Below are 24,657 nucleotides of genomic sequence, written 5' to 3'. Positions count from 1 at the left end.
ACTATAATGTTGACAAGTATTACTCTGAACACCTACCTTATACAATACTTAATATAAATTAACTACAAAGAGCCTCTCCACTTACATTTTCATCATGCATCTTACATTTTAATCTCCTTATTCTTTTATAGAACAGGTCATAAATAATGTCCAACTAATAAAAAAGAATCTCTAATATCTCTAATGCAGCAACAATCGATCACATGTTTTCACATGTGAATACAATAGGAATAAAATAACAGCATAAAGTAATTTGAAAGCTGTATTACATCATTACTCACTTTTCAAAAAAATTTTTTCTAGGAAACAAGTATACTTTCAATGTAATTACAATGCTTCAAAAAATCTACTCCCTTTAAAGTTATATACAAATAATTTATCTAACAACTTTAGTTGTAGGTTAGTTTTTATACTCAACACTCTGATTTAGTATAATGTGTGAAGTGTCAGTACCTTAGTTATCCTACTTTAAATTCTTTGGTATTTACATAGAATCAATTTTGAATTAAATATTTTTTCATATATATTGCATCTGCAAAAATATATTTTAGTATAAACTCTCTGGTGTTTTCTAAGCTGTAATTTTTGGGGAAAAAAAAAAGTGTTTCCAAATTCATTACATCTGCAGGACTCTTCTCCAATATAAATTCCCTGATGTTGAACAAAGCTTGAGCAACTGCTTCAGGGTTTTCCTCTAGTACAAAATGTGTGCAATAAGATCTGTGATACAAGTAAAGGTACTACAACCCCCTTTATATTTGTAATGGTTGTCTTCAGAATAAATACTCTTCTTCACTTTAAAGGCTTATATTTTCTGAAAGAATTTTTGACAGTAATTGCACTTTTAATGCTTTTATTAACTATGAATCTTCTTTTCGTTTCTTTTTTTGAGACAGAGTTTTGCTCTGTCGCCCAGGCTGGAGTGCAACGGCGTGATCTCGGCTCACTGCAACCTCCGCCTCCTGGGTTCAAGTGATTCTCCTGCCTCAGCCTCCTGAGTAACTGGGACAACAGGCATGCCCCACGATGCCCAGTCAATGTTTGCATTCTCAGTAGAGACAAGGTTTCACCACGTTGGCCAGGCTGGTCTCGAACTCCTGACCCAAGGTGATCCACCCACCTTGGCCTCCCAAAGTGCTGGGATTACAGGCATGAGCCACCGCGAGAAGTGGCATAGCCTGGACACTGCACAGTGGAATTTATATAGGGATGTGATGTTAGAGAACTACAGAAACCTGTTCTTCCTTGCTATTGTTGTCTCTAAGCCAGACCTGATCACCTGTCTGGAGCAAAGGAAAAAACCTTTGACTACGAAGAGACATAAGACGATTGCCAAACCCCCAGTTACATGTTTTCATTTTGTCCAAGACCTTTGACCAGAGAAGAGCATAAAAGATTCTTTCTAAAAAGTGATACTGAGAAGATATGAAAAATGTGGACATGACAATTTGCAGTTAAAAAAAGGCTGTAAAAGTGTGGATGAGTTTACATAAGGTGCACAAAAGTGGTTATAATGGACTTAACCAATGTTTGACAACTACCTAAAGAAAAATATTTCAATGTGATAAGTATGTGAAAGTCTTTCATAAATTTTCAAATTCAAACAGATATAAGACAAGACACACTGGAGAAAAAAAAAAACTTTTAAATGTAAAGAATGTGGCAAAGCTGTTAACCAGTCCTCAACCCTTACTACACATAAGAAAATTCATACTGGAGAGAAACGTTACAGATGTGAAGAATCTGGCAAAGCCTTTAAGCTGCCCTCTAACCTTACTACACATAAGATAATTCATACTGGAGGTCGGGTGCGGTGGCTCATGCCTGTAATCCCAGCACTTTGGGAGTCTGAAGCAGGTGGATCACGAGGTCAGGAGATCAAGGCCATCCTGGCTAACACGGTGAAACCCCGTCTCTACTAAAAGTAAAAAATATCAGCCGGGCATGGTGTTGGGCACCTGTAGTCTCAGCTACTCAGGCGGCTGAGGCAGGAGAATGGCGTGAACCCGGGAGGCGGAGCTTGCAGTGAGCCGAGACCGCACCACTGCACTCCAGCCTGGGCAACAGAGCAAGACTCCGTTTCAAAAAAAAAAAAGGTAATTCATACTGGAGAGAAACCCGACAGATGTAGAGAATATGGCAAAGCTTTTAACCACCCCTCAAACCTTTTTTTATATAAGAAAATTCATACTGGAAAGAAACTATACAAGTATGATAAATGTGGCAAAGCCTTCATTTCATCCTCAATCCTTATTTAACATGATATAATTCATACTGGAGAGAAACCCTACAAATGTGAAGAATATGGCAAAGCTTTTAACTGTTCCTCAAACCCTACTATACATAAGATAATTCATACTGGAGATATACCCTACAAATGTGATCAATGTGGCAAAACTTTCACCTGGTTTAGTCAAGCCTCACTAAGTGTAAGAGAACTCATCCTGGAGAGAAACCTTACAAATGTGAAGAATGTGGCAAAGCTTTTAACTGGTCCTCAGCCCTTAATAAACATAAAAGAATTCATATTGGACAGGAACCCTACATAGTAAATAATGTGGCAAATCTTTTAAATGTTCTTCAACCCTTAATAAGCATAAGATAATTTACACTGGAGAGAAACCCTATAAATGTGATGAATGTGGGAAAACCTTTAACCAGCCCTCAACTCTTACTAAATATGAGAATTTATATGGAACATAAACCCTACAAATATAAAGAATGTGACAAAGCTTTTTAAGGAAGTTCTCAACCCTTATTACACATAATTCATACCGGACAGAAACTCTACAAGTGTAAAGAACGTGGCAAAGCCTACAACAAGTTCTCAATTCCCTTTTTTTTTTTTTTTTTGAGACAGAGTTTTGCTCTTATCACCCAGGCTGGAGTGCAATGGTGTGATTTCGGCTCACTGCAACCTCCGCCTCCTGGGTTCAAGCCATTCTCCTGCCTCGGCCTTCCGAGTAGCTGAGATTGCAAGTGCCCACCACCACACCTGGCTAATTTTTGTGTTTTTAGGAGAGATGGGGTTTCACCTTCTTGGTCATGCTAGTCTTGAACTGACCTCAGATGATCCACTCGCCTCAGTCTCCTAAAGTGCTGGGATCACAGGCATGAGCCACCATGCCTAGTCATAAGTTCTCAATTCTTAAGAGACATGGTGATAATTTATGCTGAAGAGGAACTCTACAAACCTGAAAGATGTGATGGTGCTTTTACCAACACCTCCAACTTGTCAATACATTAAAAAAAAAAATTATACTAGTGTGAAACCCTAGAAATGTACAAAATGTGACAAAGCCTTTATATGGTTGCCACACTTGATTGTAGATTGTAGGTAAGATAATTCATACTGGTAAAACTCCTACAAGTGTGAAGAATGTGGCAAAACTTTTAATCAGTGCTTACACCTTATTTCACAGGAAAGCTATTACCCTTGAGAAAAGTTGTACAAACATAAAGAATATGGAAAAGTCATTAATGCTAGTGATTTTTGTACATTGATTTTGTGTCCTGAAACTTTGCTGAAGTTGTTTATCAGCTGAAGGAACTTTTGGGCTGAGATCCTATTATCTAGAAAATTTATATATACAATATATATAAATATATACATAGAATCCAGACATAGAATCATTGTCATCTGCAAACAGGAATAGTTTGACTTCCTCTCCTCCAATTTGAACATACTTTATTTCTTTCTCTTGCTTGATGGCCCTGGCCAGGACTTCTGACAATTAATTTTTAGGACCACTTTACAACACTTATTGAATATTTGCAGTCCCCTACTATTTGTAATAGTAAAATATTGGGACAATTTGAAATGAGCAACAATTAAAAATTTTTAAAGACAACCCAAATATCCCAAACTAAGTGGAAGAATTAAATTAATGAAATTATGGTAAGTTACAAAATAGTACATATTATGTCATATCCCTTTGTTTTAATGTATCTATATATGTATGAAGAATATGCAATGATATATACTACACAGTGAGTGGCAGCTGTCTCTAAATAGGCAAGATTATATGTGTTTGTAATATTGTTCCTTGACTAATCTGTTTGTGGTTTTTTTGCTTGATCTTGGTTTTTGAGCATAACATGCCCACCTGACTGTGTAATAATAATTAATACATTAATTAATAGAAAGTCCAATGTTGAATATTTATATTGGATTTTCCTCCCCACTGGCTAATCATTATTCTCACATATTTAGATTATCCAACTTTTTGCCATTACGAAGAATTCAATAGAAATAACTGGGTAAGCCTGAATTAAAATAATAAAGTAAAATAGGGGAGAAAATCCTGAAAAATGAATAACATTCCTTAAAGAAAAAGAATTGTAAAATCACCCCAGTCATGCCCAAATCAGTAAAAACCAGTGGCCAAAAAAATATTAATTTTAAATCAATTCATTCTTGAGCTTTCAAAGCAATGTTGACTACATCACAAACTACTATTATTTGCAGTTCCCAGAATTTAGGATTAGGTCTTTGTCTGCATGGCTACGAAGTAAACAACAGGTACTTCATGTCTTATTCATGTGCTTGTTTTCTCTGTGAAGCCTTTGCTGATTCCTCCAGAAATTGATAGATACCCATTGCCATATGCACCCTTCTTGTACATACTTCTGTTTTACATTTTACCATAATATAAAGTAAATATGTGTCTGTCTCTTCCATTGGATTAGAAGTTCCCTGAAAGCAGAAACCACATCTTAGCATTTTTATATTCTCTGCCCTATCCCTAACACAGTGAAATATTAATGAAACTGCTATAAAAAATGCCTGAGTTACCAAGTCTGACACAGTCATTTCGACAAACATTTAAGTTGATTTATGGAAGGTATAAAAGGAACTAAAACTGTGGCTCTTCACCATAAGAAGCTTAAAAGGTTAATGGAGAAGTTTATACAAGAATATAAGTAATTATAAAACACACAGAATAAATCTTAGAAGTACAAATGAAGTGTTACAAGTGTACAGCAAAGGGAGAAGTGAATTCTGTCTGAAAAGGAGGGATCAGGGAAAGTTTCCTGGAAGAGTCAGTATATCAGAGAAGCTTTAAAAGATGATTAGGATTTTAAAAGGTAGAAAAGGTAAGAAAATATAGAGAACTGGCTGGGCACAGTGGCTCATGCCTGTAATCCCAGCACTTTGGGAGGCTGAGGTGGGTGGATCACTTGAGGCCAAGAGTTCAAGACCGGCTTGGCAAACACGGTGAAACTCTGTCTCTACCAAAAAATATAAAAATGAGCCAGGTGTGGTGCCACGCACCTGTAGTCCTGGCTACTCAGGAGGCTGAGGCACAAGAATCGCTTGAATCCAGAAGGTGGAGGCTGCAGTGAGCCAAGATCAGTGGAGTGCGCCACTGCCCGCAAAAAAGAATGAGACTCTGTACCCCCGACAAAAAAAAAAAAAAAAAAAAATAGAGAGAGAAAGAACCAAGTAGAATCCAGTCTCACTTTCATATACAGTAGGTGAGGAGGAGTATTTTTTTTTTTTAATTAGAAGAACAGAGTAGCATTAATTTCTTAGACATCCTTAATTTAGAAATTTGGAGAAGTCAGTTTACAACTGATTAAACAGGCAAAATGAGATTTCTTCTTTATGTTCCAAACTACACCTGGAAAAAAATTTCACTTTACCATCAGATAACTTTTAGAAACCAAAGATTATCAATAAATGTGATTTTTTCTATACATGATTTTCATTAGAGTCATCAGATTAGGTAGGATGTCAGGAGGGGAGAATTAAAGGCACATTTCAAATTAGGTATAATGACTTTCAACATATCCATAATGTCCCATATAAAATAAATCTTAATTCTATTCTTATTTGTCCTAAGAAAAAAAAAGGAAAAAAATTAAAATGCCTTGTCCAAGATCCAAAACTAAAAGAAAATATACTTACTGTAACACAACCTTTAGAAGCTCCTTTAATTTTACCAATATAAACAGAAGTAAATATAAAATCCAGTTGTAGATCCATCTCATTACTAGGCATAATACTGGAAATGTTTTCCATGACAGGATTATACGGGCATAATTCAGATGACATCTAACAAGGAATAAATCATAAAATGCATATAACTCTAAGTACTATATAAATACTGAAAATGACTTTCACCATCAAATTCTTCTTTAAATTACTATTAGTAAATTTTTGAAGAATTTTATACTGTTCTTACTGTGAAGAAATAGTTATCTAGATTTTTTTTCTGAAAAAATATGACTTACCTTTGAGAAAATTACACTAAATAGCTGAATTCAAAATTAATTCCAGAAATATATACTCCTCTGTATCAAAAGCCATGGTTTCACATTCAATAGTCTCTAATAGGTTTTATTCATTTTTAACTTGACAGAAGTAAGTTTTAAACATATACTGTACTTTTATTTAAAATGAGTTTTTAAATATATGATCTCTTTGAATCACCACAACCACCCAATACGCAGGTTTTTCAGTTTTCCATTTCATAAATAAAGTTAACAGATGTTTAGATTGGTTAAGCGACCTGCCCAAAATCATGCGATTAGTAAGAAGCAAAACAAAGATTCAAATGCAGGTTTCTCTCTCCAGGTCCAGTGTCACTTCAACCATAAAAACTGTTTCCATTAACCAAAATAATGTTCTTGCTACTGTACTTTAAAGATTTTTTATTTTAGATTCGGGGGTACATGTGCAGATTTGTTACAAGGATAATATTGCATGATGCTGAGGGCTGGGCTTCTATTGAACCTGTCACCCAGATAATACCCAACAGGAAGTTTTATGGCCCTGGCTCTCCTCATCGCCCCCCTACTTCTGGAGTCTCCAATGTCTGTTGTTCCCATCTTTATGCCTGTGTGCTACTGCACTTTCAATATGCCATGAAGGAACGTAAGTGCCTAAGAATGATCCATTATATCAAATCTATATACTCTATGTTTGAAGACAACCAACCAGAAATGGCTTATACTTGCCTAAAATCTCAAAAATCATATCACTTCCACTCAAGTGACTATATAACTTTGCTTTTAAATTTTAATAGAAAACCAAGCAATATCAGCAGCAACTCTTTTCCACTGTTTCTTCTGAATTTTATACTACTTTCAGATGACTTTTTCAACTTTTTCAAATGTGCCGAACCTCTGCACATTATCCCTAACACCACACATGACCAAACAGATTACTACTAAAGCAATTATTATGAACATGTACTCACTCCCCTCTTACCTCTAGCAATTGTGACTAATCCCTGTCTAAAACATATCATACTCATTATTTTAAACCCAGCTCATAATGCCATTTACCTGCTTAATTGAATTTCTTTGTCATTCTCATGTTTTATTGCTTAGTATACTATTAATATCTTCTTATTCCCTAAGTAAAAAAGGGAATCAAATCAATCAAATCAAATCAGATAGCTCCAACATCAGTCAGACAAATAACTGTGGGCTTTTTTAGTGATAAAATGAGAAGTTGGTATAGAAATAATTTCTCACTGGGCTTCACATTTGGTAAAACTAGCTGGCTCCTAAAAATGACCAATCCATATTTCTCATAATTCATTTAAAACTGGAACAAGAGAGAGCATAGAAATGTGGCATTCTGCCTTATGGTAGATCTCCACAGTATTGGCTGCTTGGTTGTGATTATGAATTTAGTAAATTCTAAAAGATATGTTATTTTCTTATAATATGATCATTTCATACTGCATTGTCAATTTATTACCCTGCCAAGGCCTAATTCTTCTATAAGTTTAAATTCATTATCAACAATGACACTTTTAATTATACATGCAACTAAACCATCAAGTAGGAAATTGACCCAATCTAGCAAAAATGGTTACATTTTTGCAAAAATTCAGAACAAAGCTGAAGTGATTTCTATGTGGAATACCAAATACAAAAGCAAATACCCATGAAACAATAATCAGACCAAACTGTTTTCATAGATTGGGCCAACTCTTCATCATACTCTGCAAAATAAGAGCCTCTGACATTATTCAAAAACAAAACAAGATAAGTTTACCATAATTCTGCACTGGTGGTCAATGATCTTTTCTTACAAATAGAATAATCAGAGGCTAATAACAAGAAAGAGTACCAGCTGGGAGCAGTAGCTCACGCATGTGATCCTAGCACTTTTGGGGGGTGGAAGTAGGAGGATTGCTTGAGCCCAGTAGTTAAGAGACCAGCCTGGACAACACAGGGAGACCCTCATCTCTAAAAATAATATATATTTTAAAAACATTAGCCAGGCATGCTGGCACGAGCCTATGGTCCCAGCTATTTGAGAGGCTGAATGAGAGGACTGCTTGAGCCCAAGAGGTTGAGGCTGCAATGAGCCATGATCATGCCACTGCACTCCAGCCTGGGTGACAGGGCAAGACCCTGTCTCAAAAAGAAAGAAAGAAAGAATGAATACTGATAAAAAATGTTTTGAACCTTATTTTAGACCTACTCTCTTCAAAGGACTGAATTAATTGACTGATACTAAACTAACACACTTCCATTTATTATTTTCTATAAGAATGAAGAGGCAGAGGACTTACCACATTTGACAGGTTTCTGACCTATATCCCCAAAGCCATGTTCTTTCCTCTATATCATACTGCCTTCGTAATATGTGAGGAAAAGGAGTAATTCCAAGTAGCCATAATACTCCAAGACCAGACATATAAATACTAGAAAATGTGTTTAATTCTACAAAATGTTAGTGAAATGTCCAATGAAAGCCAGAAAAAAAGAAAAATATTCAAGTAATAGAATATTTAGACTGAAAAAATATAAATCACCAGAAAAAAAGGTATAATATTTTCGTTTCAAAATAAAGACAACTACATATTTCATTCAAACTACTATAAAAGTTGTCTCAAAATTCAAACTAAGAAAATTTCTAATTTTCATTACAATATTCAGCTTGATAAAACAAGTAACAGTCATTAATCAATAGTGTATATTTCATTGTTAATCTGGGAGAAGACAGAAATAAATTACCTGTACAGATTCACGTGAAATCAATGGTAGTTCTGACAATGCTGATTCAGAAGTACTCTCATTTTCATTAGTTGTCTCATGGTCTTGCTTAGATTGTAACTTAAGAATTTCTGAACTTTTATGCTCAACAGGTCCTTCTTCATCACTGGAAACAACAACTAAGAGGAAAAGAAAAATGTATTTTTATTCTTTTTTTTTTTTTTGAGACACAATCTTCCCATCTTGGCTCACTGCAGCCTCTGCCTCCCGGGCTCAGGCAATTCTCCTGCCTCAGCCTCCTGAGTAGCTGGAATTACAGGCATCCACGACCACGCCCAGCGAATTTTTGTTTTAAGTAGAGGTGGAGTTTCAGCATGTTTGTCAGACTGTTCTCAAACTCCTGACCTCAGGTGATCCTCCTGCCTCAGCCTCCCAAAGTCCTGGGATTATAGGAATGGGTCACTGCGCCCAGCCGAAAAATGTATTTCAAATGTGTAACAATCACATATCAAAAAAAGAACTTTCGGTTGGGTGCAGTGGCTCACTCCTATAATCCCAGCACTTTGGGAGGCTGAGGTGGGTGGATTCCCTGAGGTCAGGAGTTCAAGATCAGCCTGGCCAACATGGTGAAACCCTGTCTCTAGCAAAAATACAAAAATTAGCCAGGTGTAGTGGTGCATTCCTGTAATCCCAGCTACTCGGGAGGCTGATGAAGGAGAATTACTTGAGCCCGGGAGCGGGTGGCTGCAGTGAGCCGAAATCGCACCACTGCACTCTAGCCTAGCTCACAGAGCGAGACTCTGTCTCAAAAAAAAGAACTTTGTAATTATTGCAATTTATTTTTAATAATCCTGTTAAACTTAATCACCTAAATTTATTCAATTTAGAAACAGGCCTATCATTTGTTATCTGATTTATAGTAGTTATAGACAATGACTCCATATCAGTGCAATTATTCAGCAGTTACCCGCACCCTTACCTTCTAAAGAACAAAGATTTTTAAAAATGGATAAAGCCATGAGGAGGCCTTAGGAACAAATGCTGGTTCTCACAGTGTATTGTGCCATCACTCTAAATTGTACTTTAAGTCCTGTTACATGAATTGCTTCAAGCAATGGGAAATTAATAACTAGGGGAAGATGTGGGAGACTATTCGCTGGAGATCCTTTAAAACCTTTGGAAGTTCTTTGTACCATCTGTCGGCATCAACTACTCCGAAGCTGATTAAATCAAAATTAATGAGAATAATTAGATAGCACTTAAACTCTGCATACTTCATCAACCAAATGACATTAATGATGGTCCTTAAAGAATCTATTTTAAAACTACTCAGTGAGATTACTGTGTACTAATCTAAGAAAAAATTACTTCTGTTTTCAAGTCCTCCATTAGTTTACCTAAACCGATATTTTAAAACTCATGAAGGAAACTCCAAACCCCAAGCCTTTTTTTCCTAAAGTTAATATATTCCACAATGATGTCATAAACAGCTCATGGCCTTAGCCAAATTTGTTCAAGAGGAAGAAAAAACAACTAAGTGAAGCAGAGGAAATTAAGTAACTTTATAATCCTCCTGTCACTTACTTGGTTCAGCTGAGATCAATGATTGGTTCCCTTCATTATGTCCTCTTAGAACAGGCTTTTCTATTGTATTCAACTCATTCTCATCCTTCTCAACCAGGGAAGAAATCCCTACAGTATCAACGGAATTAGAGTTCTCAACAGTTTCAGTGGTTGAACAGGCAGAGGCACTTTTGGTGGTGTTACTCAAAGTCAACTCCTGACTGTTAAATGAGGATAGTTTAGTAAAATCACTTTTTGTAGGTTTAGTTGTAATTTCTTCAGGCAGTTTTAGATCCTGATGACAGTTTTCACTTGACTTTTCAAACTCAGTGGATATTGTTGAGTCATCTTCTTGTTTTTTCTAAACATAAACACATAGAAAAAAATAGCATTTTTCAAATTTGGCTTGCTTAAACCATTTTTAAATTTCTAAAAAAAAGTAAAAATATTGTATCACTTCTATAACTACATGGATAGAAAACTAAACAATTATACCACATTATACTTGCCAATGTCTCCCAAGTATAAAGATATGGAGTTTGATCTGTCCAATCTGATGCCTGATAATTTTTTAAAAGGTGAAACTGGGAGATTTCCATCATTACAAATGCTTTGTCAGACAGTCTCCCACGATCTAAGTCAACTTTAGAATGAGAAGATGTATTTACGTATTTTATTTTGCAAAAGTAATAATGCCAATGTGACTACTTTGGTAAAACTACTTTGGTAAAAAAAAATTTTTAATTAACAATATAACAACATTGAAAATTATGAAAATCAATCATTGCCTTCAGTATCTCATCTACTGTATAAATCTAAATCATGCTTATAATTACAACCCAAAAACATTACAAGATCCTGAAATGATTTATGGATCAAAGAAATTGAAAAGCTTCTTACTGTTTTATTGCTATTTATATACTAAGTCTTTGAAAATACAAAATGTATGTATTTAATATGATAATTGTTTACTTACAATAAATTCCCTAAACTCTAAACAGAAGCTTAAAGAATTTGATAAGTGAATTGCTACTGATAAAATAAATCTAATAATAATTTTACAGAGCAAACAAAAAAAAGCAAGTGATTAGACAGTATGAATTGTATTTGGCTGAAATAAAGAAAAAGTCTAAAGGATGTACAACAAACTACTAAGGAAAGAGTGATACAAGAAAAGGAGCAATTTTAACTTTTTTAGTCATTCATAATATTTGAAATGTGTCCCAATAACTCTGTATCACTGAGAAAGGTTACATTTAAAATTGTTTTTTAATAATAAAGCTAACAGTGAACCAAAAAAAAAAAAAAAAAGAAATCTGATAATAAAAGCTGAAAGCTAGAGGAACATTATTTGGCCAGTCAACTCATTTTTATCATAGCATGAAATAATTTCCTATAATATCTAAATACCTCTACTTACTGTCTGTTCTGTTGACTTATCCAAAGAAGCACAATTTTGGGAATCAGGTATATTATATCTAAGCCTTCTCTTTGTCTTCCTGGAAATCAGAGTGGGTTCCATTTTTGAATCAGAATATTTAACAGCCTTGTTTCTGCTTTCCTGTTCGAGATGATCACAACCTCTACTTCCACTGTTAAGGTCTTAAAAAATAAATGAAGCATAAATATGGACAAAAAAGTACAGAGAGAATCTCTTTTAGAAGAGCTCGAAGAAACATCATCAAAATTGCTATACTACTTCCACAGCTCATGAAAATAGAAGTATACTGTTAAATTCTCATACTGACACTGGATAAAGGTAAAGGCATGCCCTATTTTAATTGGCATACACAAAGTAAACGTTCATTATACAATAGTTGTGAGGTGAGAAAAATACATAAAGAAGAAATATCCTTTTTCATTGTAGCCAAAGCAAAGCCACCAAACTGTTTTTCCATTTGCTATAAATGAATTTGGTTGTACTATCAAAAAAGGGGAGGTCTTATTAAAATCTAGAAAATTCATGTCTTAAAGTTTGATAATTCAATGTGACTTTATAAACTAGTCTTTTAAAATGTAATTTACATAAATACATATTTTTAGTGGAAAGGGACTATAATTTGAAAGAGTGTTGATTGCTGCTCTTTAAAAGGAGCCAAAATACCTTTGCTCTGTAGTTGGCTATATGTGATCATTCACAAGGTTGCCCATTTACTTAACAATAATCAAGACCCTGTCATTTTAAATCTCCAATTTACTCAATAATCAAGACCCTGTCATTTTAAATCTCCAATAAATCCATCATTCTAGAGAAGTACATCCTTTTTTAAGTCAACAAGAAATCATTTTGAAATTCATGCCAATCATTACTAAAAATACTATTTGTTATCAAATATATGTACTGTACAAAAATACCTTCCAAAAGTTTCCACCTAATTAACTAAAAGTTATCCTGAATTATTTTGCTTTCTGAATCTATGTCATACAAGTACCAACTCAAAGTTTATGCACAGCAAGTCACAAAGCAGTTGACTTTAATTCACAATTTTCAATTCATCTGACTGGCCTGACTTCTCCAATCATGGAACGTTCTTCAATACCACACATCTTCTCTTTGAACTATTCTTGCTTTTACTGTAGCTTCAACAATTCCTAATAACTAATATTCATGATAATCTGTCTTTGACATTACTTAAAGGAAGGCACTGGAATGGGACTGAAGGTAAAAATTCCGAGAGGGTCAACAGCCTTTCAATTTCCAGAGAAAACACCTTACTCACTCCCTAAGGAAAATAAAACTCCCTCCAAATCATCAACACAATATTTAGGACAGCACATTAAATTTTATATGTAATATTGTAAACTATAAAAGTGGTCTAATACAATTTCTACACACAACATATCAAACTATAATTTCTAAACATAAATATTATACTACAGTAAAATGACTCATGAAAGGAAAGGGGCTTGAGAAAAACTTGGTTATACAGGAATTTTCTTTTAAAGAATTTATTATTTGTACATTGGTCAAGCCTGTCTCATGGAAAAATGAGTAACTTTATTATATAGAATGAAATATTGTAAAAATAGGAGTACACCTGCATCATATATAATTTAACCTGCAAATATTACTAGCATATGAAACCAAAAAGGTGAAAAATCCTTTAAACAAAAGAATATTAAGTATTTCCAAGGTATTATGTTGGTGAAAGCAAATTCCACAAGGCAAACTTAATGTGCTACAGAAAAAAATGTACACCTAAGGTTTAATTCAGAATTTCCATTAATTTACAGGTTTTTTTTTTTAAATGACTGGTATCAGATGTAGGAGAGTAAACTTTGTTTTAATAAAGATCCGATAGCTAATTTTATTAGAAACACTTTTCCTCCCAGTGGTGGTACCTTCAGGGATACTGAAAAACTAAAAAATGTTTCTTTTGTCATGTACTTTTCCCTGATGCATGTCTAAAATGCCACTGTGACCTTGAGGTAATACTCCTGGGTACAAATCAGAAAGTATTTTATTCAAGTCAATGTGAGGACTACTGCTTTCCTGGGTAAAGTAGGAATCTTTGTCTTGATAGTATCTGAAATGAGCCCACTTGTACAATTACTTATATTTTTACTTGGTAATCAATACAGTCATCCCTCAGTATCCTCAAGGGATTGGTCCCAAGGACCCAGGATACCAACATCCATGGATCCATAAGCCCCTAAAGGTATAGTATTTGCATATAACCTATATACACTCTCCTGTATAGCTTAAATAATCTCTAGATTACTTATAATATCCAATACAACATAAATGTTATGTAAATAGCTGTTATACATTTTTTTTATTATTGTATTATTCTATTATTTATTATTGTATTATTGAAGTTTTTTCAAATATTTTCCATCTTTGGTAGGTTGAATCTGCAGGTGCAGAACACAAAGATACAGAGAAATGACTGTAATTATTTCTAAGAAAGTACAGTTTAAAAGAAAACAAATGCTTTTCATTATACATTGACAGTGACTAATTGGAAGCTTGTCTGTACAAAGTCACAGCACATTCTCCAAAGACTGCCTTTATAAGAGTTTCAGCTGGTTTCTTGTACAAATATAAGTTATTAGTCTAGTTTCATTTAAAAATTTTTTCTATTAAAAAGGCTACTAAAAAGAATCTTTAAATAGATGTGCTCTAAATGAAGTGCAATGAATTTTTGCATAGTGCTGTTAAAAGACTTTTTTGTATTATGAATAACTTATGAAATAACTCAACACTAAAATAGTGGCCAAGCGTGGTGGCTCATGCCTATAATCCCAGCACTTTGGGAGGCCAAGTCAGACAGATTGCTGGAGCCCAGGAGTTTGAGACCAGCCTGGGCAATATGGCAAGACCCTGTCTGCAAAACACAAAAAATGAGCCAGGCGTGGTGGTGCATGACTATAGTCTCAACTACTCAAGAGGCTGATGTGGGAGAATCACTTGAGCCCGGGAGACAGAGGCTGAAATGGGCTGTGATCATGTGTGATTATGCCACTGTACTCCAGCCTGGGTGACAGAGTAAGGCCCTGTCTTAAAAAGAAAAAGAGAAAGAGAAAAGCAAGAAAGCAAGCAAGCAAGAAAGAGACCTCAACAAACATTTGAAGCTATCAATAATCCAACAGACCCCTGAAGGTGTTAGTTTCACAAATAAATAATGTAGTAAAATTGTTTTTCTCCAAGTATCAGTAAAATAGTTTTAATTGTTGAAAGCGAGACAAACAAGAAAAAGAAGTCAAATCATAAATCCTATATATGCAAGGAGGCCTACAAAAAATTTGCCCAAGTCTAGGAAGTATTTACCTTCAAATTTGCTAATAGTCGCTTGTTTGGCATCCTCCTAAAGTTGAGAGAAATTCTAATGAATAGAGAATGTATTTCATAGTAGGTGAACAGACAGTGATAAGCTAATAATAAAAACCCAGTTAGCAGTAACATTAATATCCATGGAAACAACACTTAGAAATAGCTAAATTAACATAACTTCATAGCTATATCCAAGTCTCCCCAAAGAAGAAAAAAAATATTAAAATTTAACTTTTGGGATCAGTAAATAAATCCGGAAATAAGTACTATACTACATAAAAGGTTTAGCAATTTTCTTTGTGTTGCCAAATAATCTCCCTTTACTTTCACATATCCTTTCAAAGTAAAATAAAATAATTTATTTATAACAAAAATTTATACAATAAGCAAAAATTCAAATTCCAACAGTTTTCTAAGGTTCACAAACCTTTAGGCTGAGTATCGGACATTAAAAGAGAAATGTCATCATCCTTTCTTTGTTTTTCTTTATTGTGTGCAGCCTGCTTCACAGAATTGTCATCTACTGTCTTACTTCGTTGCGAGCCCCTACAAAAGAGAATTGTATTATACTCAATTCTAATAAAGCCCAAATGAATTTAGAAGCCAACTATCATGTATTTAAAAATCCAGCAGATTAGAAACACAGTCCCACATGGCAGACTGTAAGAGCTGGGTAGTAAAAAAAAAATTGAACTCAGATTTAAGAAATAAGTTATCCTCCCTTTTCTACCTTTAAATTCCCCATGTATGTTTTGGGGGCGGGGGGGGAAACGAGATATCAATATTGGAGGACTGTGCACATGCAAAATGAGCAAAAGAGTAATACTATACAGTATTAAATAAGTTAGGTTTAAAAAGTAAAATTCCAAGGACACAAGTACCTCAAACCTATGTATAGTCAAACAATTATAAGCCAAAGTTGAATGTTAATATATTCCAAGCATGGTTCATATATCCAAAAGTAAGTATGGTAACAAATTTTCAATAGTATGTGGTAATAAATTTTACCTATAGAGAAAATAATTTAAAGTCTAAGGTACTGGTAAAATAGCAAATTTTGGAATGACAGTCACAATGTTACTGCTAATAAAAATTCAGAAATACAAAACATACTATAATGTATAAGTGCATACATATGAAACAAAATATAAAAATTTAGACTGGAAGGATTCAAGCCTATTTGGATAGTAGAGAATTCTAAAGAGGGAGAGTATTAGAATCAGGGAATATAAAATAAGCAAGTTTTCAACTTTCTATAATACTTCTTTAAAAACAAATTTAAAACTGAAAAAAATAGGAATTATATTGGTTAAATCTGAGTGATAAGTATTGGAATATCATTCTCTATACTTATGCGCATATTTAAAGTATTTCAAAATTTAAAAATATATAAATTATTTACATCTAAGGCAGCTAGTATAAGTCAAAAACAAGGACTATAAAGACCAATAGCACATAATGCTTCTTTGTTTTGAGAGAATTATTTGGAAGGGTAAAAATGACTTACAAATAAAAAAAAGCTACAGTATCCAAACATCACCAGTGTAGCGTCACAGTTAAAGAAAGGGTTATAGGTGCTATTACACTGCTCATTTTCATATTTACTTTGGTACAATTTTCTTTATTTTCAGATTGGAAATTAAAAGGCCAAATAATCAAAATCATAAGGGTGAGCCAATTTCACTTGCAAAGAGGTTCTGACTTAGTCAAATCATTCCACTCCTCAACTCTCAAGAATTATTCTTAAAGAATAAGGGCATCTAAGCAAATTTATACCATAGAGTTTTGTTTACTGAACATGAAAACCAAAAGAGAAGTCAAAAAAATTTTGTTCTCCTTGAAAGAATTATCACTACAGGCACTATAAACAAAAACAGAATGTGACCTAAAAGACAATCTAAAAAGATGCTTAGGTGCTTATGTTTCCCCTGATATAAGAAGCAAACAGTATAATAGTCCTTGTTTTTCTAGCACAATGAACATTGAAAAACAAAATAAGACTTCACATGTAAACCACTTTAAAAGTTACATGGTTGTAGAAAAAAAGACTTTATAATAGAGGATTTTCTTGACCAAATGCTAAGCATTAAGTAGTTGGCATGAAACCAAAAATAAAAATGAATAAGTATTTTCAAAAGGTAATGTCATGATTCAAATGCACATACAGTGAAGCCAAACACATCTGTGATATAATCTCAATCCAAATAACAGTTTTTTGCAGAATATGACAATCTGGTTCTAAACTATACATGGTGGAAAGTCATATGTTTAAAGATAAGGATAGCAATGTTCAAACACTGTTAGCTTCCATCCTCTTATAAGAAAAGGAAATGAATGGACTGGAAACACCCAAGTTCCTGAACAAGAAATATAAACATTCAAATTATTCAAGTAAATGTAATAAAAGCTCAAAATAAATATTTTCCAGTGTGACAAAATTCTAAGAAATTTTTTAAATACTCAAGCAAATATATTTTAAAATTATAAAAATGTATTAAAATAGTGTGGTACTAGAATAGAGACATACCAACCATAGAAACAGAAAACAGAACCCAGTAACAAACTTTCAAATATATGCTCAAAAGATTTTTGACAGGGATGCTGAAACCATTCAATCGGGAAGGGATAGTCTTTTCAATAAAGGGTGCTGTGAATAAAGGATAGTCATATGCAAAAGGAAGAAGTTGGATGGTTATCTAACACCATCTACAAAAATTAACTCAAAATGGATCAAACACCTAAATATAAGGCAGAAAACTATAAAACTCTTAGAAGAATACATAGGGGAAACTTTTATGACTTTAGATTTGGCAGTGATTTACTGGATATAACAACAAAAACACAGTTAACAACAAAGATAAATTTGAATTCATTAAAATTAAAAACTTATGGCTGGGCACAGTAGTTGACACCTGTAATCCCAGCTCCTTGAAAGGCTGAGTGAGGATTGCTTGAGGCCAGAAGTTCAAGAACAGCCTGGAGAACATAATGAAACCCCGCCTACACACACACACACACACACACACACACACACACACACACACACAATTTAATAATTAACTAGGCATGATGGTATGCCCCTGTAGTCTTAGCTACTCAGGAAGCTGAGGGGAGAATCACTTGATCCCAGGAGTTCAAGGTAGCACTACAATCATGCCACGCACTACAGACTGGGCAACAGAATGAGGCTCTGTCTCAACAACAAAAAAAAAATCAAACCACATACATATTAAGGGATTAATAGTGAGAATATATAAAGACCTCCTACAGCTCAACAACAAAAAATAAATAACAATCAAAAAATGGGCAAAGTATTTGAAGAGATGTTTCTCCAAAGACATACAAATGGCCAATTAGCATGAAAAGATGTTCAACATTACTAATCACTAGGGAAATGCAAGCCCAAATAACAACATACCATTTCACACAGATTAGGACAGAGTAATTTTTTAAAAAAAAATTTTTTTTCATTTAAAAAAAATAAACAAACATTGGCAAAAATATAGAAAAAGTGGAACCTTTGTACATTGTTGGTGGGAATGTTCAACAGTGCAGCCACTATGGAATAGTTTGGTGGTTCCTCAAAAAACTAAATAGAGAACTACCATATAAGAAGCTAAACACAGGCCAAGCATGGTGGCTCACGCCTGTAATCCCAGCACTTTGGGAGGCTGAGGCAGGCGGATCACCTGAGGTCGAGAGTTCAAGACCAGCCTTTCCAACATGGAGAAACCCCGTCTCCACTAATAATACAAAAATTAGCCGGGCATGGTGGCGCACTGAGGCTGAGGCATGAGAATCGCTTGAACCCAGGAGACGGAGAGTGCAGTGAGCTGAGATCACACCACTGCACTCCAGCCTGGGCAAGAAGAGCGATATTCCATCTCAAAAAAAAAAAGAAGCTAAACACATAATCACAAAGTTATCAAGCAATCTCACTCCTAGGTATATACCCAAAGGAACTGAAAGCAGGGACATGAACAGATTCTTGTACTCCACTGTTTACTGTAGCACACTATTCAGAATAGCCAGAAGGTGAAAACCACCTTAGGGTCCATCAACAAATGAAAAGAAAAACAAAATGTGGTATGTTCACACAATAATTATTGTATGAATAATTCATACAATATTATTATATAATATAATGTATGAATTCATACAATATTATTATATAATATAATGTATGAATTCATACAATATTATTGGGCCATAAAAAGGAATGAACTTGTGATATGTGCTACATGAACTTTGAACACATTATGCTAAGTAAATTCAGCCAAACGCAAAAGGACAAATATTGTATGATTCCACTTAAAGAAGTAACTAAAATAGACAAATTCACAGACAGGAAGTAGATTAGAGGCTACCAGGGGATTCTGAGAGGGGAGAATGGGGAATTATTATTTAATGGTAACATAGTTTCTGCTTGAGATGAAAAAATTGTGATAATGGTTGCATAGCAATATGGATGAACTTTGAGGACATTATGCTAAGAAAAAAGAAACCACTAACTAAAAGACAAATACTGAGATTCCACTCATATGATGACATATTTAGAACAGTCAAATTCATACAGGCAGAAAGTAGAATGGTGACTGCCAGGGACTAGAAGAAGGGAAAAATGGGGAGTTATAGTTTGATAAATACAGAGTTTCAGTTTGGGAAGATGGAAAACGTCCTGGAAAAGAATGGTGGTGATGGCTGTACAAATATGTGACTGTACTTAATGGCACTGAACTGTACACTTAAAAATGGTTAAAATGGCAATTTTTAGGTTACTGATATTCTATTACAATCTTTAAAATACAAAAAAAGGTATTAAAATGTACAACAAATGAAGAGAATGGGAGAACTGGTTCTACTAATTTCATAATAAAACATACTACAGAGTAACATCAACAAGTATAGTACTACAGACTAGTATATATGAAATGGCTGGGAAAAGAAAAAACAGAAGAATTTGAAACAAAGCTGGGAAACTAAGCTTTTAAATTCAGTTGTAGAGGAATAACTGGGTAGCAACAGAGAAAAAAAGAATTCAGAATCACATCCAATACTCTAAGGTAAAATGAACTATCATATGCTAATGAATAAAAGATGTAAGTTTTTTTTTAAGCCATCAGAAGAAAAACACTCTATTTATTAGCCTTGTGGAAGAAGAATTTCTTGAGAATGGAAGTAAAGAAATTATAGAGAAAAGCATGATCGGATTCAACTACATACCTGGTAAACTTTTAATAAACGATAAACTAAGAGCATCAAAATAAAAAAGAGAAGTTAAACCCAAAACTGCATCAAAGTGCAATACAAAGGAGTTCCAGTTCCCAGTCCAGCATGAAAGGAGCTTGGAAGTTATCTATCCTAACGGGTAAAACTGAAAAATTAACAACTCTTCCTGGACATGACAAAGAAGTGAAGTCACAGGATGAATGGCTGTCCCCAAAATGGGAGAAAGACGGCCAGGTGAATACAGAGAATCACAACTTACTGAAGCAAAAACCCACAAGCAGAAACAGTCCCAGGAACTATTATTGGAGTATGAAGATCTAAACTGCAATTGACAAACTGCTGAGGGTTCAATGTACCCAAGTTTAAGCGTTAAAAATCCCAGAGGACTTAGTCATAAAGGGGGTCGCACACTTTCGTTTGTGAGTTTTATCTGCAGGAGTTCAACCAGGTTCTCACAGTGAATATCAGAGAAAAATCGCCTCATGCTTCAGCAGAGGAAAGTAAACACTTTCAAATATGCCAGAGCATTCTGTTCTTCTTCACAAGGCCTGCCCTCAAGAAAAACTGTTTCACCAGAGCCTAAACTATGAGTTATTTTTCAGAGCTTAATCAACCAGGGGAAAGAAAAAATACCCAACTCTGGCTCCGCCTAGCATTCTGTGTGAAGGAAAGCAAGGAAAATACACAATTCCAAGAACATCTAGGTTTCCATGTGGGAGAAGGGAAATACCTAACTTCATTATATTCCAGGTATGCTGTTGCACCAAAGTGTTCAGAAGAGAATGAGAAACACTACTTGTAAAGTTAACAGGCCAAGGACAAAGGCTCATTAACCCATTTATGCTTGAGGTTGCAATTTTTTGAATTTCTGCAATCAGAGCTTGGTGATAACCTTTAGCAGTAGGATATAAATAACTTCCACATGCATAGCATTCCAATAATGGAAAACTAGGGATAAATGGGTTAAAAGACTGAAACCTAACAGAACTGTAGAATGCTTTTCTTCCTCTCACATCTTACCACCACATTCCTAAAGGTCTATTTACAGTAGTTGCTTTTATCTAGTACATCAAGTCCAACTACCCAAAAAAAAAGAAAGAAAATTAAAAGCCACACTAAAAGACACACACACACACACACGATTTGACAACAAGTATCAGAACCAGAACCAGACATGTCAGAGATGTTGAATTATCAGACTAGGAATTTAAAACAATGAGATCACTTGGACACAGGAAGGGGAACGTCACATACCGGGTCCTATTGTGGGGAGTGGGGGAGGGATAGCATTAGGAGATATACCTAATGTAAATAATGAGTTAATGGGTGCAGCACACCAACATGGCACATGTACACATATGTAACAAACCTGCACGTTGTGCACATATACCCTAGAACTTAAAGTATAATAAAAAAAGAAAAAATAATAATAAAACAAATATGATCAACAGATGAAGTATACAGCATATAAGCACTTATGGGCAATGTTAGCAGTGATAAAGTGTAAGAAAGAATGAAAAAGAAATACTAAAAATCAAAATACTGTAACAAAAAATGAACAGTGCCTTGGATGGGCTCACTAGTAGCCAGGATATAGAAAAGGAAAGAATCTCTCAACTTGAGTATACAGAAATAGAAAATTCCAACACAGGAAAGCAAAGAGAAAAAAAGACTAAAAGAACCGTAACAGAATATTGAAGAAATGTGGGACAACTACAAAAGGTGTAGCATAGGCATAATGGGAATATCAAAAGAAGAAGAAAGAGGTAAAGAAACAGAGGAAATATGCAAAGCAATAATGCATGAGAATTTCCCCAAATTAATGTCAGATACCAAATCACAGACTAGCAAATTCAGAGAACACCAAAGAGAATAAATGCCCAAAAAACTACACCTAGGCATATCATATTAAACTGCAAAAAAAATCAAAGATTTAAAAACCGTGCATAAAATACAGAAAAAACTAAGCCCTTAACTATAGAAAAACAAAGACAAGAACTGTATCTGATTTCTCAGAAACCATGCAAGTAAGAACACTGTGGAGTGAAATCTTTTAAGTGTTCGGGGGAAAAAACCTACCAACCTAGAAAAACAAATAAATAAATAAAGTACAAAGTTGCAGGATTAATACTCTCTGATTTCAAAACTTTCTGTAAAGTTATGGTAATCAAAACAGTGTGGTACTAATATAAAAACAGACACATTAACCAACCGAATAGAATAGAGATCCCAGAAATAAACCCTCAAATATATCATCAAATGAGTTTTAACAAGGGTACAAGACCATTCAATGAGGAAAGGGCAGCCTTTTCAAAAATGATGCTGGAAAAACTGAATAGCCACATGCAAAACAATGAATCTGAACCCTTACCTAACACCATATACAATAATTAACACGAAATGGATCAGAAACCTAAGCATAAGGCATAACGCTATTTTGAAAACTCTTGGAAGAAAACATGGGAAAATTTTCACATGAGATTTGTTAATTATTTCTGGATATGACAACAAAAGCACAATCAACTAAAGAAACAGATTAAGTAGACTTCATCAGAGTAAAAAGGCAACCAATAGAATGAGATGAAATATTTGCAAATCCCATATCTATTAAGGGATCAGTACCTAGAATATATAAAGAAATCCTACAACTTACCAAAAGAAATCCAATTCAAAAGCAGGCAATGTACTTGAATAAACATTTCTCTAAAGAAGACATATAAATGGCCAGTAACATGAAAAGATGTTCAATGTCACTATTCATTAGGAAAATGAAAATCAAAACCACAATGAGATACCACCTCACATGCATTAGGATGATTATCAAAAAACCGAAAACAAGTACTGGCGAGATATGGAGTAACTGGAACCCTTGTGCATTGCCGGTGGCAATGTAACATGGTGCAGCCACTACGAATAATAGTATGATGTTTCCCAAAAAAGTTAAAAATAGATTGTCATATGATCCAGCACTTCCACTTCTGGATATATACCCAAAAGAACTTAAAGGAGAGACACAAACACATTGAACACCCATGTTCATAACGGCATTATACACAATAGCCAAAAGGTAGAAGCAACTCCACTATTGATCAACAGATGAATAGAACAAAATTTAGTAGATACATAAAATGGAATACAGTCAGCCTTAAAAAGGAAGGACATTCTGACACATGCTGCAACATAGATGAACTTTTAAGACACTATGCTAAGTGAGATAAGTCAGAAAAGGACAAATACTGTGATTCCATTTATTTAATGTACTTAGAGCCATCAAATCATAGAAACAGAAAGTAGAATGGTGGTTGTCAGGGTTTAGGGGAGAGAGGAATGAGGAGTTACTGTTTCACAGATACAGAGTTTCAGTTTGGTAAAAATGAAAAAAGTTCTGAAAATGAATGGTGGTAATGGCTGTACAATAATGTAAATGTACTTAAAATAGATAAAGTCTCTATTATTCAAACTGAGAACACAGATATTAATTAACTTTGGACTTTGTTAGGTCAGTCAACTATATTATAATTTCTAGAAAACTATTTAAAGATAGAAATAGAGTCTAAGTCTTCTAAAACATAAAGCAAAAATACCATCCCCCCACCACACACACAAAAAAACAAAACATAACTAATTTTTAAAATAGAAAAATGGGCTGGGCACAGTGGTGCACACCTATAGTCACAGCTACTTCAAAGGCTGACTTGAAACCAGGAGTTCAAGGCTGTAGTGCACTACAATCATGCCTGTAAATAGCCACTGTACTCCAACCTGGGCAACATAGCAAGACCCATCTCTAAAAAAAAAAAAAAAAAAAAAAAAAACAAGAAAGGAACAAAGATTAAGCAGACCAAATAAAATAAAAAGCATAAAGAAAAATAGTAGTATAAAATATAAACAGACTATGCCTTATAGTTAAAAATAAATGCAGACTGAATGTAAAAAGTATTCAGATACATACTATTTACTGGCAACACATATAAAATGAAATGTCCAAAGGAGCATTGTTTGTAAGAGCAAAAAAACTGGATACATTCCAAACTCCATCAATAAAAAGTAGGTAAATCTATCTTTAATATTAATACAATAAATACATAAGTAAAACTGGAGGATCTCTAGTTCTATGCATTAACATGAAT

General features: G+C 34.2%; 1 protein-coding gene across 6 annotated transcripts in view; it reads right to left on the bottom strand.

Moving 5' to 3' along the window:
- SENP7 (SUMO specific peptidase 7) overlaps window positions 1–24,657 on the bottom strand; it is a 206,919-nt gene that overhangs the window by 33,149 nt on the left and 149,113 nt on the right. For all 6 annotated transcript variants that reach the window (XM_023212207.2, XM_023212222.2, XM_023212233.2 and 3 more), the window contains 5 exons: window positions 15,726–15,844; window positions 11,945–12,126; window positions 10,546–10,885; window positions 8,983–9,140; window positions 5,912–6,058 (listed from right to left, as the gene is read on the bottom strand). In XM_023212207.2, coding sequence (XP_023067975.1) covers window positions 5,912–6,058; window positions 8,983–9,140; window positions 10,546–10,885; window positions 11,945–12,126; window positions 15,726–15,844 — 946 coding nt within the window. The remainder of the gene's footprint in view (window positions 1–5,911; window positions 6,059–8,982; window positions 9,141–10,545; window positions 10,886–11,944; window positions 12,127–15,725; window positions 15,845–24,657) is intronic.

This window comes from Piliocolobus tephrosceles, chromosome 2, assembly GCF_002776525.5.
Source record: "Piliocolobus tephrosceles isolate RC106 chromosome 2, ASM277652v3, whole genome shotgun sequence".
In the NCBI taxonomy this organism is placed as follows: Eukaryota; Metazoa; Chordata; class Mammalia; order Primates; family Cercopithecidae; genus Piliocolobus; species Piliocolobus tephrosceles.
This window is presented reverse-complemented; position numbering and strand designations above follow the sequence as displayed.